This window comes from Miscanthus floridulus, chromosome 12, assembly GCF_019320115.1.
Source record: "Miscanthus floridulus cultivar M001 chromosome 12, ASM1932011v1, whole genome shotgun sequence".
Classification (NCBI taxonomy): Eukaryota; Viridiplantae; Streptophyta; class Magnoliopsida; order Poales; family Poaceae; genus Miscanthus; species Miscanthus floridulus.
This window is the reverse complement of record NC_089591.1, coordinates 29,939,270-29,951,979: the sequence shown is the minus strand read 5'-3', so window position 1 is coordinate 29,951,979 and position 12,710 is coordinate 29,939,270. Positions and strand designations below refer to the sequence as shown.

Genomic DNA, 12,710 nt, shown 5'->3' with positions numbered 1-12,710 from the left:
TATGGCCAATCTACACTAGGGGGTGGCGATACAAACACTGTTGCTCTATCATGACCATTAATCTAGGAAACACAGAGGAGATAACATAGTAAGTTTCTATTACAACATAAAACTATGGGTACAAGGTAGAATGATTTACCTTTGGGGGAGGTCAAGCGAGCTTGAAAGCATGCTCGATGTCGCTCAATCTGACATAATTTGGATCAGCTAAGTTGAATAGCTCTCCAATCCTGGCTTTGACTTTGATCTTGTCAAGCGCCTCTTTCTTGGTCCTCGTTGGGTCTGCGCTACCTTGGTACTTGTAGCCGGGATGTACCCTCCTCTGGCAGGGCTAGATCCTTCGGTTGATGAAGTTCCTGACCACTCTCGAACCATCCAGTTTCCTCCATGAGATCATCCTAAGTAGTACTAGGATCTATTCTAGGTGCTCGGGCTTCTTCGACCAGCTGGTCTTCTTCTCCGAAATGAACCCCACATTGCACAGCGTGATCGTGTTCGGCTCTTCGCGGATGTAGAACCACTTCTTGTATCAATCATCAAGCGACATGTTCCAAGGGCAGTGCAGGTACTGGGCCTTCATCCCATCACGAAGATTGAGGTACACACCTCCGGCTATCTTCGAGCCGCCGCTTCCTTTCTTTCGCAGATAGAAAAGATGGCGAAAGAAGTCAAAATGGGGCTAGAAGCCACCATATGCTTCACAAAGATGAATGAAGGTGGAGACAAGAAGAATCGAGTTGGGATGCAGATTGCAAATCCCAACCTCGTAATACAGACAGAGCCCCTGAAGGAAAGGGTGCACTGGAACTCCAAAACCCCACTTGAAGAAATCTTTGAAAACCACAATCTCACCTGGTTGTGGATCGGGGTACCCCTCGCCCGCTGGCGTGCACCATCCTACGAGCTCCTTGTTGTGGAGTACTCCCATGATGATGAGGTCTTCGATGGTCTGCTCGTTGCTTCTTGACTTCCACCACTCCTTCGCCATGACTCTGACTTTCTTCTGGGCGTCACTCTTCGCCATGAGTCTGCCTTGGCTGATGAAGGTGGATACGGTGGAGGGATTAGTGATGATTTTGGAGGTATTAGGGTTGGCAAGAAGAAGAAGAAGGCTGCAGTGGTGAATGGTAATGGGGATCGGTAAAAAGTAACTTACCAGTTCTATATTATAAATAACCAAGAGTTCTGCAGTTTCATCTGCCTGAGATTCTTGGGAGATGTGCGCATGCACCATAGACGGTTGTTTTCACAACCTCGAGATCTATGCCAATATATGCGCCTCTTCGTTATTAGTGTATGCGCCTCTTCATTGCCAGTGTGAGAGGGCCCACATTGACGCACCTCCATACAGGTGCCAAGCGATTGTTTGCTTGAAAGGACAAGACAGTAGTATGACGTACTATACCCGTCTACTTTTTTGACCAGACATGTCAGATTGGACTTGACAGAGTAAGAAGATAAATAAATACACCAAATAATAGTACAAGTGGCATTTGTTTCTTCGCTGCATGTCTCATGCTCAGGGATGGTCCAGACCACTGTTGTGGTCGGGGACTGCCTAGATCACTATCGTGCTCAGGGACTGCCCAGACCACTATCATGCTCGGGGGCTGCCTAGACCAACGATCGTGCTCGAGGACTGTCCAGACCACTACCATGCTCAGGGACTGTTCTGAACAATGCTCGGTGACTGCTCTCCTTGGCTACATGTGATGTGTACTCACATATAGTCGAGAGGCATTTATTTGGACCTTGCTACAAGGCTTATACTTCGCCTTCCAGCAAGCTCGGGGACTACATCTGTACGATGCACCTACCGATGCATCTCGTATTGATTGAACGACGACTGGATTCTTAACTTCAGTGGAAATTCTTTTTAGACCCTAGCACCACATGCCTACATCACCTACTACTAGGCTTGGGGACTAAGTGGACACACTTCACCTTGCGATGAATGTGTTTATTTTATCGACCCCTATGCTTTGATTGATTGCCAGGATTACTATTGTCCAAGGGTCACTTACATTTCTTATCAGAAATACAAGTGGGCACACTTGATAAGGAAAGAAATCTTTTTCTTTTTTCTTTAAGAGCACCATGTATTCTTCGGACAACCAGAATCTTCGGCTATAATCGTGGTCTACTGCTTTCTGTTCTGATCAGAATGCTAGCGCATTTGATTGGTCAACGTTTCAATCAGTTGAAGATGACATGAAGACAGATCGCATTAGTCGAAGGAGATCAAACGGCGTGTCGTAGCATAATACATTGTGCTCGGGGACTAGCTGTGGGGGTATTAACCCATATACCCTTACGGCTAGGCTTGGGCTAGCCCAGATCAGGGGGTCCGGTCCACTAGAAGACGACGCATGGCCTGGCCATCCTGTTCGGAGTCCCGCACAAGGAGTCAAAGCAGATTTGGAGATCAAGCAAGATCCTGGTCGGTTAGAATAGGAATCCTTATTTGGCCACCTATGGCAATTATAACTGGCTAGGATTAGTTTCCAGATCTGTAACCCTACCCCCCGGACTATATAAGGCGGGTAGGGGACCCCTCTAAAAACATCTCTCATTGACATACAGCAATACAATCAGACACGGGACGTAGGTATTATGCCTTTACGGCAGCCGAACCTGGATAAAACCTTATGTCTGTCTTGCGTTACCATCTTGTTTGTTGCTTGCGCATCTGTCTGCCGATAATCTACTACCTTGGGCATACCCCTAGGTAGACTGTCGACCATATTTCATCGACACATGTCGAGCACCACAAAGTCGATAGGGACAAAGTAACCCTAGATTTTCACTGGATTATCTTCGGCTATGCCCGTCGGGTAGCGGACCATTGAGTCAGCCAGCTAGAGCATCATCGGTGTTGGCTCGAGGTGCGTGAGGTTCAGCTTGTTGAAGATAGCCTTGGGCATAATGCTTATGCTAGCCCTAAGGTCGCACAAGGCATGGTCGAAATGCGGGATCCTGATGGAGCATGTGATTGTGGGGTACCCAGGATCCTTCTTCTTCTTAGGAAAATGGTCGAGTATAGCAGCACTACACTCTTCCATCAACTTGACAACCTCCGTGGACGGTAGTGGTCGCTTGTTGTTGATGATGTCCTTGATGTACTTGGCCTTGGAAGGTACATGCAAGACGTCTATCAATGGAACACTTGCATGTATCTTCTCGATCATCTCAACAAAACAAGCGAATTGCTCGTCCACGGCCTGCTTGTGGTTCCTTGTGGGAAACGGCAGGTTGTTGGTGTCAACGAAGTCTTTTGGTGCCGTCTCCTTGTCTTGTTCTTTTCTTTGTGTTGAAGGTTCTTCCTTCTGACGGACTTTCAATTTTCCTATAGAACGGTTAGGATTTGGTGGACCACGAGTGTACTTACCACCCCTCGTGACCACCACATTTACTTTTTCAAGAAAATTTTTAGGTTGAGCCAGAATTTTTCCATCATTACTAACAGGTATGGTAGCTACGATTTTAGCTAGTTGTGTTTCTACCATTTTATTAAAACTTGATTGATTTTTAACAGCAGAAGTTAAACCTTCAATCTGAGAATTTATATTTTCAATAATTTTATCATTGGTCATAAGTTTCTTAGTCAAACTTTCATTTATTTTTGCTTGGCCTAAACCAAGACTTTAAAGGAAGGCTGATTTGAATTATAATTGGAATTAAAGTTCGAATTACCTTGCGGACGGGACTGATTGTTCCACCCATTATTACCTTGTTGTTGGCGGACCCCGTTGTTGATGTAGGTAGCTTCTTCATGGGTTTCGGGGCAGTCATTCCTTGAATGGCCAACATTGCCATAGACATCACATGTCATGTGTGAGTCGATGGCCTGGATGGTGCCCTTCATAGCTTCTTTTTCTTAGGCCCGTTCCTCTAGTCTTTTCATCAGAAGGTCTATTTTTGCGGCAAGCATGTCCGTCTCCTTCACGGTATGCATACCCTTTTATGTTTTTCTTTCTTCCTCTAGCTTTGATTTGTCACCATTTTATTGATGAGAGCCATGGCTCCATCAATGGTGAGGGAAAGAAAAGTGCCTCCAGCAGCAGCGTTGATGTGCCCCCTAGACATGAGTGTTAACCCATCATAGAAATTTTGGAGAACTAACCAATTTTCAATCCTATGGTACGAGCATGCTTGGATGTAGTCCTGTAGCCTCTCCCATGCCTCGAAAATGGATTCCATGGCATTTTGCTGGAAGTTCAAAATTTGTCCCCTTAAGGCATTGGTTTTGCCCATGGAGAAGAACTTAGCGAGGAACGCCATGGAACATTTATCCCACGTGTTGACAGCTTCCCAGTCCTTGTAGAACCACCATTTTGCCCTCGCCAAAAGGGAGAAGGGAAACAAGTAGAGCCTGATGCTCATGGGTGCGATGTCCTTGATGACGATAGTGTCGCACAGCTCAAGGAAGTGTTGGAGATGCGCATTCGTGTCCTCACTAGACAAACCACTAAATTGGTTTGCCTACACCATTGTGATGAGGCCAGTGCAGAGCTCAAAGTTTCTCATGCCAGTGTTGACAGCGGGTCCAATGGGCACGTTGGCAACAGCAGGGACAGAGTAGTTGCGGAGTGTCTTGGCCATGATGGAAACAACGGGTGGTGCGGGGGTGACTGGTTTGACTGTTGGTGGAGTGGTAGAAGAAGAAGTGGTATGAAACCAGTTCTTCCTTAGGAGTGCCTCTGGATTTTCGGTGTAATTGTTCGATAGGTCAAAAGCGTCATACACTATCCTGTTTTCATCCACAACAGGGGAAACACAAGCAAAGTTAGCCTACATAAACAATGGCTACCGTACATGCATATTATCATGAACATGTCCTACTAGATTCTTTAATCAATATGCCCCCCAGCAACGGCGCTAGAAATGCTTGTTGGCATTTTTTAACGCAATCACTAAGTACGGAGATAGAATCCATCCTTAGCAATGGCACTAGAAATATCTTGTTGGCAATACTTAGCAACATCACTAACAATTAGTAATGCCACTGGGTAAGGCCTTGATAGTTCCTTAACAATTTGAGATATTTATCCGCAAGCACACAGAGTTATCATTGTAGCATTTCATCTAAAAGTATTCAGTGTATCATTATTTATATTTTTCTCAAAGGAAGGCATTAATTGATTAAGAGTCTAGTATGGATATGAACTTAAATAATATACTTGCAAGTACACCAATGTCTATAACAGGGGTAAGAACGATAATCTCTAGATAGTGGACACACACTTGGGCATTCCTCAAAGGATAAAAGAGAAAATAAAAAATAAAAGAATAATCCTAAGTAGAGCAGGCATGTTCTAGTATGGTCATACAAAGATTAGTTGATAATCATATAAATTACATAATTAGTTTTAGTGCTAAGTGTGAAACAGGTCGAGAGACTACCGAGTATTGGTCTGCTAGCAACCTTATGTAGCATTTTAGACACCTACACCCCAAACGAACATGGGGGATTATAGGGGACGAACAGGGCTGTCACCACCTGCTGCCTACCACCTCAACCATGGAGAGGGAAATGTATTCACTTGTCTTTCCATACCTAAGCACCATGCTTGCGTACACAGCAACTACCCAAATCCCCCAGGGACTTTGACCCTATGGATCGACAAGTAAAAGACATGGTCACACCCAAAGGCACGATGAACCGCCACCTCAACTTAGATCTAATTCCAATTATATAAGTTATATGAATGGTTAAGCATAAAGTCATGTATGTTAATCTCATAACATATAAACTATAGACTAGTTCATATGTCAAGATCATAACATAAGGACTATACTCTAGTTCATGAGTATGACTATAATTATAAGATGAAGGCAAGACTTTGGAAGAACTCATATTTCTATTCATACCTAAGAATCTCTTCTTCCAAGGAGCCAAGCCCTCTAAGGTAGCTTTGCCTTGCTCTAAACAACTACTAAAAAAGTAAAGTGCAAAGGTAGGAATGAGGAGTTGCTCAAGAGGTGTGTGTGTGTGTGTGTGTTGAGATGGGAGCTCTACCCCCCTATTTATACAAGGCTCTAAGGTGGTAAGAAGGAGATATTTGGTGGGAACCCCGGTCTCCACTGCCTCTGCATTCCATTCGAACACCTCCATATGAAGTTGTGGCTGAGAGGTGCTAGGTGGGGTGCGCCTACACCCAAGGTGCGGCCACACCCTGACCAATTTTGTTCACCGCCGCCTTTGCATGGTGGATCGTTGAGTGGACCTAGGCTGCTCCTTGGGTGGTTTTTCGCCCTAATGGTTTGCGTGGATGGGCCTTCTTTATTTTATTTGCATGATTTAGCATTACGCTTTGTCAGAAGCACCCTTTTGGTATATTTTCTCATGTATTTATGTTTATGTCCTGCAAAAAAATCTCCAAATACATATGGAACTTGGTCAATAATAAATGCATATGTGCTTAAGATTGCTAATTTCTCCTCTTTTATGTCTTAATTGGCGGTCAAATTGATCATTAAGGACCGCCAACATTGGGTCTAGTTTTTAAAACATAGGGCTCGTTGTGCTTTGTGCCTGATGGAATTCAGGGCAGGTACGCCCCTCATACTAAGCACGTTCTTACTATCATTAATTCACCTTTGTTGCTTAAGATTACTTGCTCTATCTCTTCCACTCAACTATACTACACTTCTAGCTACCGCTGCTTGTTGTGACATACCCTTTTACTTTTTTCGTCCATCATCCATACTACCTCCATCAACCTCATGTTGCTAAACACATCTACCTAGCTTACCTAACCACAATCCCCAAAACACACCCATCTGCCTTTCCTTGGGAAAATATAAATTCGACACTTGGTTCTCACCAAGCGAAGTGCTACATGATAGTTCTGTGCGCTTATGTAATCCCCTTTCCTATATACACACATACAAACTGTTAACAAGCATTTTCTAGTGCCGTTACTAGGAAATGCAACTGGTGCATGTTACTAATATGTCGTTAGGTTCTGCTAGCTAGGTTCTTAGCCTTTGTTCTAGCAACCTTCTTTTCCCTTCCTATTTTTTTTCATTTACCTTTCCTCTTCCTAGCACGGTTATGGCCAACAAGACCATCCATGAGTTTTTTACCCCTTCAGCTGCTAATGTAGCCATAGGTCCCAACGTCATCAATGCGAACACTCACTTCGAGCTTAAGCCCACATTGATCATGATGGTGCAAGCTAGTCCTTTCTGTGGCAAAGCCCATGAGGATGCTAATGCGCATCTCCAATACTTTTTGGAGATTTGTAGTACCTTTACCATTAACGGAGTGACCCAAGAGGCCATACATCTTCGTCTTTTCCCTTTCTCTCTGTTGGGAAAAGCGAAACAATGGTTCTACTCTAACTACAATGTTGTAGATACCTAGGACAAGTGTTCTAACGCTTTCCTAGTTAAGTTCTTCCTAATGGGTAAGACCAATGCTCTTCGCAACAAAATCTTTAGCTTTCAATAGCGAGCTGATGAGTCGATTCCCGAAGCCTAGGAACAAATGCAAGAGTATGTCATCCTCATAGCCTCTGTGGATCATCATGGACTAGCGTTGCATAGGCTTTCTAGCCTAGAGCTCCTTCGTCGCGTGTAGCTGCTGTTGCCTATTGGGCTGTCGGCCTACCTTGTTGTGGCAGCGGCTCTGGTGGTGGCAATGTCCATAGTGGTGTCGCCATGGCCAGCGGTTGAACCCAGGCTAGAGGTAGGAGCTGCAGTTGGCTCAGTTGGATGGGGACGATGTACACTGGCTCGGTTGGATGGGGAAATGGGAGGCAAATGCAGCTCGCTCCATCGATTGAGTGGTCCCGTAGGCTGGAGATGTTGCTCACCATGGGGAACAAAACCTCCCATCACACGCTGCCATGCGTCGGTCGCCTCTCACTACACCTACATGTCTGAAATTCTTAGTTGTAGCGCTAGATGAACACGCACACGAAAGACAACTAAAGAAACAATGAGAAGATAAGGCCACCATTTTTCTATAACCATGTGGGTCCCATAAAACCCAAACTTAAACCAAAATAAAGCCAAACATGGGATAAGATCAACTCTAACAGCTTGGCTAAAATTAGTAGCCAACCCATTATTTAGTCATTTTGTAAACTAGAAAACTTCTCAGAAAAGAAGAGGTCAACAATAGTCTTGCTATTTTACAAAGTAGCACTCGTGGTTGGCTTTATATGGCCACCAAAAATCAAGGGATAGCCACATTCATATTTCACGAAGTCAGATAGCCTATCTGTTGGAACTTACTTTTGCTATACAAATTCTAAAATAGCCACCACAATAGGAATAGTCCATTGTTGGAGTTGAGGATACATGCCTTGTTGATAGAATATCGTCGGCAGTCCTCTGAGGGGTATCCCACGAAGGTAGATTGATCAACAGAGAAGCGTGTGATCAAGAATAAGAAGGCAACAGAGACACACGAGTTAGACAGGTTCAGACCATCAGTATGACGTAATACCCTACTCCTGTGGTCTGTTGGTTTGTATTAGCTATCGTATGATATTACGTGAGTTTGGAGGGGGTCCCTGCCCACCTTATATAGTCCAAGGGGCAGGGTTACAAGTTCCGGTGTCTTGCAGAAAGTAATAATAGATTACAAGAATCTTGGGATCATACGTATCCTAACAGATCTCATAGTATCTTTAGGATATCTTCCTGGTGTCTTGCGGAAGGCGCCGAGCAGAATTGTGCCCTGCAAGGCCTCATCTTGTGGGCTGGGCCACCCCTGGGGGCATAGCCTATATGGTCTACCATGGGTATCTAGGGTCGTACCCCCATAGCTAGTCCCTGAGCGCCTTGTACCCATTGTGTAACGCCGTCTTGAGCTTGTCTAAGCAGGTGCGAATGAAGCCAAGCAGTCAAACTCATGGTCCAACCACCATAATGAGTTGCCAAGCAGTTGTGAGCAGTTGCCGAGTAGCATGAACCATTGCCGAGCAGCGTAAACTATCGCCGAGCGGCGTGAACTATCGTCGAGCGGCGTGAACAGTCGCCGAGCAGCGTGAACCGTAGCCGAGCAGTATAACCCAAGTATGGCTTGCCATAAGAGTGTAAGGAGCTCAAGTTCAGAATTGAAAATTTCTTCGTAGTGGACCAAGTGTGCCCACTTAGAGTCTGACCATGAGAAAAGGAGATAGTCTTCTTTAGCTTCAAGAGGTGCGGAGTCTTCTAGAATAAAGCAAACACATTCACAGCGAGGTGAAGTGTGCCCACTTTATCCTCGAGCCTGATAGTAGATGACATAGTCATGTGGTGCTAGGGTCTAAAATAGAAGAAAAGTAGAAGACCAGCTGAGTAGGCAACCAGTCCCCGGAGGTAGCCCCAAAAAGCACATTCATCGTAAGGTGAAGTGTGCCCACTTAGTCCTGGAGCCTGATAGTATGTGACATGGTCATGTGATGTCAGGGTCAGAAACAGTAGTCAACTTGAAGAAAACAGAATCACGGACAAAACACCAGAGTAATGGTTGTATAGTAGTAATTACTGAGTCATAACGGTTGGCGGAGTTATTGGCGAATATTCAGTGAGCCATAACAAATGGTGGAGATAAATCAGCAATATAGGCCAGGGCTGCGCGAAGGCCTAGGTAATGGCCGACCTTTAGTTACGGGGAATTCAGAGAAACGCAAATCATGGGAACGGTTTCCCAAAAACCCTCAAATGCGAAAAGGTGGGGGAATGCTTTATAACTGCGCCGCCACACCCCACGCTCATACCTTTGCCCTTTTGCCATTTCATCTTCCTCCTCCACTATCGCATTTCTAGATTCACATCTACTCCTGCTTCTGCCACCAAACCCTAGCCAAATCTGAGGGATGGCGTCGAAGAAGGGAGGTGTGAAACCGAAAAAGATGAGCCCCTAGAAGGCGAGTGCCAAAATCTGGCATGACTAAGAGTGGGTGCAGTCATGGACAGGAGAGGCGGAGCTCAACAGATTGGTGGAGGCGAGCATTCTGCCTAATCACGTCACCATCGGATGGCGACTAGACCTTGGTGAGCCCTTCCCCATGCCTCATACCAACGAAGTAGGTGTATTTGAGGACTATTTTTGGCATGGGTTGAGATTTCCTATTCATCCATTCATGAGGGATCTGTTGGAGCTCTAGGCGGTTAGTCTGTGCAACCTCCACCCAAATACCATATTGCACATATCTATCTTCATCTATTTCTATGAGGCGTATCTCATAATCCTTCCACACTTCAATCTCTTCCGTCACCTGTTCTTGCTGAAGAAGAGAGGCGGTGGTGGTTCCAAGGTGGTCGGCAGAGTGTATCTTCAGCTACACGATGGAATGGCAGGGGAATACCTAACTATTCCACTAGGCACATCGCTGAAGGGGTGGAACACCATGTGGTTCTACATGAAGCAGAGCCATCCTACAGTCCGCTGCAACATCGACCACATACTGGAGAGCTAGAGGAGCTGGTCGGAGATGCCAAGCAGCGCTGATATGGAGCAAGTGAGGGAGCTCCTTGGCTTAATAAAGGGCATGAAGACCAACGGTGGATTAGTGGTGGCAAGCTTTATAGTGCGTCGTATCTAGCCCTATAAGGAGAGGGCCCACCCTGCCTTTGAGTTCAAGGGGGAGACCGATGGTACCTAGGAGAGGTCGGAGATGCTGTCAAGGGATGTTGTGAAGGAGCGGGCCGTAGAGCTGTTCTCTCCACTTGCCTCATTCAACTTGCTAGGGCAAACGAAGCCTTTTCACTACAAGAATCTGCCTTCTCAGGTAAATATCTCAGTTGTGTATTCCTAATGCTTTTGTATCTTTTGTCATTGTCGAGCAGTTGACTGATTTACTCATGCAAAGATCCATTCGTAGGAAAGAGCAGTATACTTCTTGAGTGTGTCGAGGAGCGATTGGCCGAAGGGAGTAGATTCTCGGCCACCGCCGCAGCCTAAAGAGGAAGCCATTGGCATTTCATCAGAGAGTCCATCCTTGGTGTTAGAGAAAATCTAGGGTAAGAGGGCAGCGACAGATGAGCCAGCCCAAAAGAAGAGAGACGGCGGTCACCGCTCCCCTCAAACCAAAGCGCATCTCGCTTGGTGGCGACCAGACCACTCGAACATGAAGGACCATAGTGTTTGAGTAGTCAGATGATGATGAAATTCTGGTGGCTGCTCCACCGAGCACTGAAGCACCTCCACGCAACACGCGCGTAGAGGAACAATAGAAGAGAAGCGAAGAAGTCCCCGAGCAATGGGCGAGGAGAGTCCCCATGTAGCAGACGATGGGGGCCTCCACACAGTAGGCGATAGGAGTCCCTAAGCAGTAGGCGGAGGAAGTCCTAGAGCGGTAGGTAGAATAGAGGCCGATGGTGGACGAGGCAGGACCTCCACCCTAGAGGATGGAAGTTGACCCCACGACTGCGCTTGGGTGCTCGGGTAGGCGTCACCGGTTCAAGAAATTATACTAGCAGACCAAACCATAAGTATCCTTGCCTTAGAGTTACTTTGCTGCCGTTTCTTAGCTTTTTGGCAACTGATGAGATGATCTGATGTAGTGCAAAGCATGTGGAGGAACTGGCCCCGCCAATCTGGACTGTCGAGCAACCGAAGGCTAGTCCTAGAGCAGAAAAGGTGCTGGTAGACCCCATGCCGAAGTCCCTAGTTGCTCGGTGGCCTATGGAGGAGTCAACCACAGCTGCTGATGGGCTTGGCGGTGGCGAGAGGTTGGCTTCGATGGTTGATGGGTCGGCGATGGTGTCGGAGGTGACGACGGAAACCACTGGATCTTCAGGGGCAAAGGCTAGAGCTGCCGATGCCGCGCCGGCATTTAGAGCAGAGGGGCCTGCAGTGCTGGTGGAGCAGACGGCGCTACATAAGGCATCAAAGGGCATGGTCAGACACACTATCCAGCGACTGAGCCCCTAGGTGGTGCCTCCAGCTACAGCGGAGGAGGACGAGGTGGAAGAGATCGAGCGTGCTGAACCTCGACCCTAATCTATCTGAAACCTCCACAAGTGCGGCGACGAAGTGGTGGTTGTCGAGAAGGAGGACACCACCAGGGAGATGAGGAGACTAAAGTCCACCCTTGCCGGAGTGATGAAACAAATCGAGGTCAGTACTGCATCTGGAGAGCTTGTCTTTGATGTTGGAGATCAGAGTTCATCGTTATCATTGTGCATTTGTAGGGGATAACTTGGATTGTCGAGCAGCGGCACCAGTTGATAAAGAGGATGGAGCCCCTCACCGAGGAGAACGAAAAACTCAAAGCAGCGATGAACCTCATGGAGAGAAATATCTAGAGGGCCCAGTGCGAGCAAGACCTTGCGGAGTCCAACATGCGAGACCTAGAATACCAGAAGGGCACCCTATCAGAGCAGCTAGCGGCTACGTCCGAGCAGCTGGCCACTGTCTTCGAGCAACTGAGGGGTGCCTCCGATTAGTTGGAGCAGCTATGGAAAGTCTTCGAGCAGAAGAAAGGTATGTCCGATCGACAAAATTGCTTGTCGTTGTGAAAGTATCATTATTACTAACAACCGTTGTGCTTGTAGAGCAAGATGTGGAGCTCGGCCAGCTATGCTAGGACATCGAGCAACTCAAAGAGGAGAAGACGAAGGAGTCCAGGTGAGCAGACAAACTGGCCGGGGAGCTAAAAGGTGAGTACTTCCTGGTCGGAGTTACTATTGAAGTAGTTTCCTTGCTTAATAGAATCTTGTAATGCTTGCAGACTACCGTCGGAGGTTCAAGGCACAGTTTGATGTGC

At 46.6% G+C, this 12,710-nt stretch overlaps 1 protein-coding gene and 1 non-coding gene across 2 annotated transcripts; one reads left to right on the top strand and one right to left on the bottom strand.

The window, feature by feature from the left end:
• Window positions 1-2,858: 2,858 nt before the first annotated feature.
• LOC136495660 (uncharacterized) lies at window positions 2,859-4,383 on the bottom strand. The gene is made up of 3 exons (XM_066491534.1): window positions 4,053-4,383; window positions 3,694-3,794; window positions 2,859-3,554 (listed from the first exon to the last, which is right to left on the bottom strand). Exons 1-3 carry the CDS (start codon window positions 4,381-4,383, stop codon window positions 2,859-2,861), a joined length of 1,128 nt encoding a protein of 375 aa, XP_066347631.1.
• On the top strand, window positions 4,133-4,239 carry LOC136498726 (small nucleolar RNA R71). The gene has a single exon (XR_010769733.1). It is a non-coding gene; the product is annotated as a small nucleolar RNA R71 (small nucleolar RNA).
• Window positions 4,384-12,710: the final 8,327 nt, after the last annotated feature.

Excerpts from the sequence above, each read along its gene's own strand:
- LOC136495660 (XM_066491534.1), bottom strand. The coding sequence starts at position 4,383 with ATGAGCATCAGGCTCTACTTGTTTCCCTTCTCCCTTTTGGCGAGGGCA. Across the intron at positions 3,795-4,052 it reads CATCAACGCTGCTGCTGGAG|GAATGACTGCCCCGAAACCC; the intron begins GCACTTTTCTTT and ends TGGCCATTCAAG. Across the intron at positions 3,555-3,693 it reads CAATCAGTCCCGTCCGCAAG|ATTGAAGGTTTAACTTCTGC; the intron begins GTAATTCGAACT and ends ATAAATTCTCAG.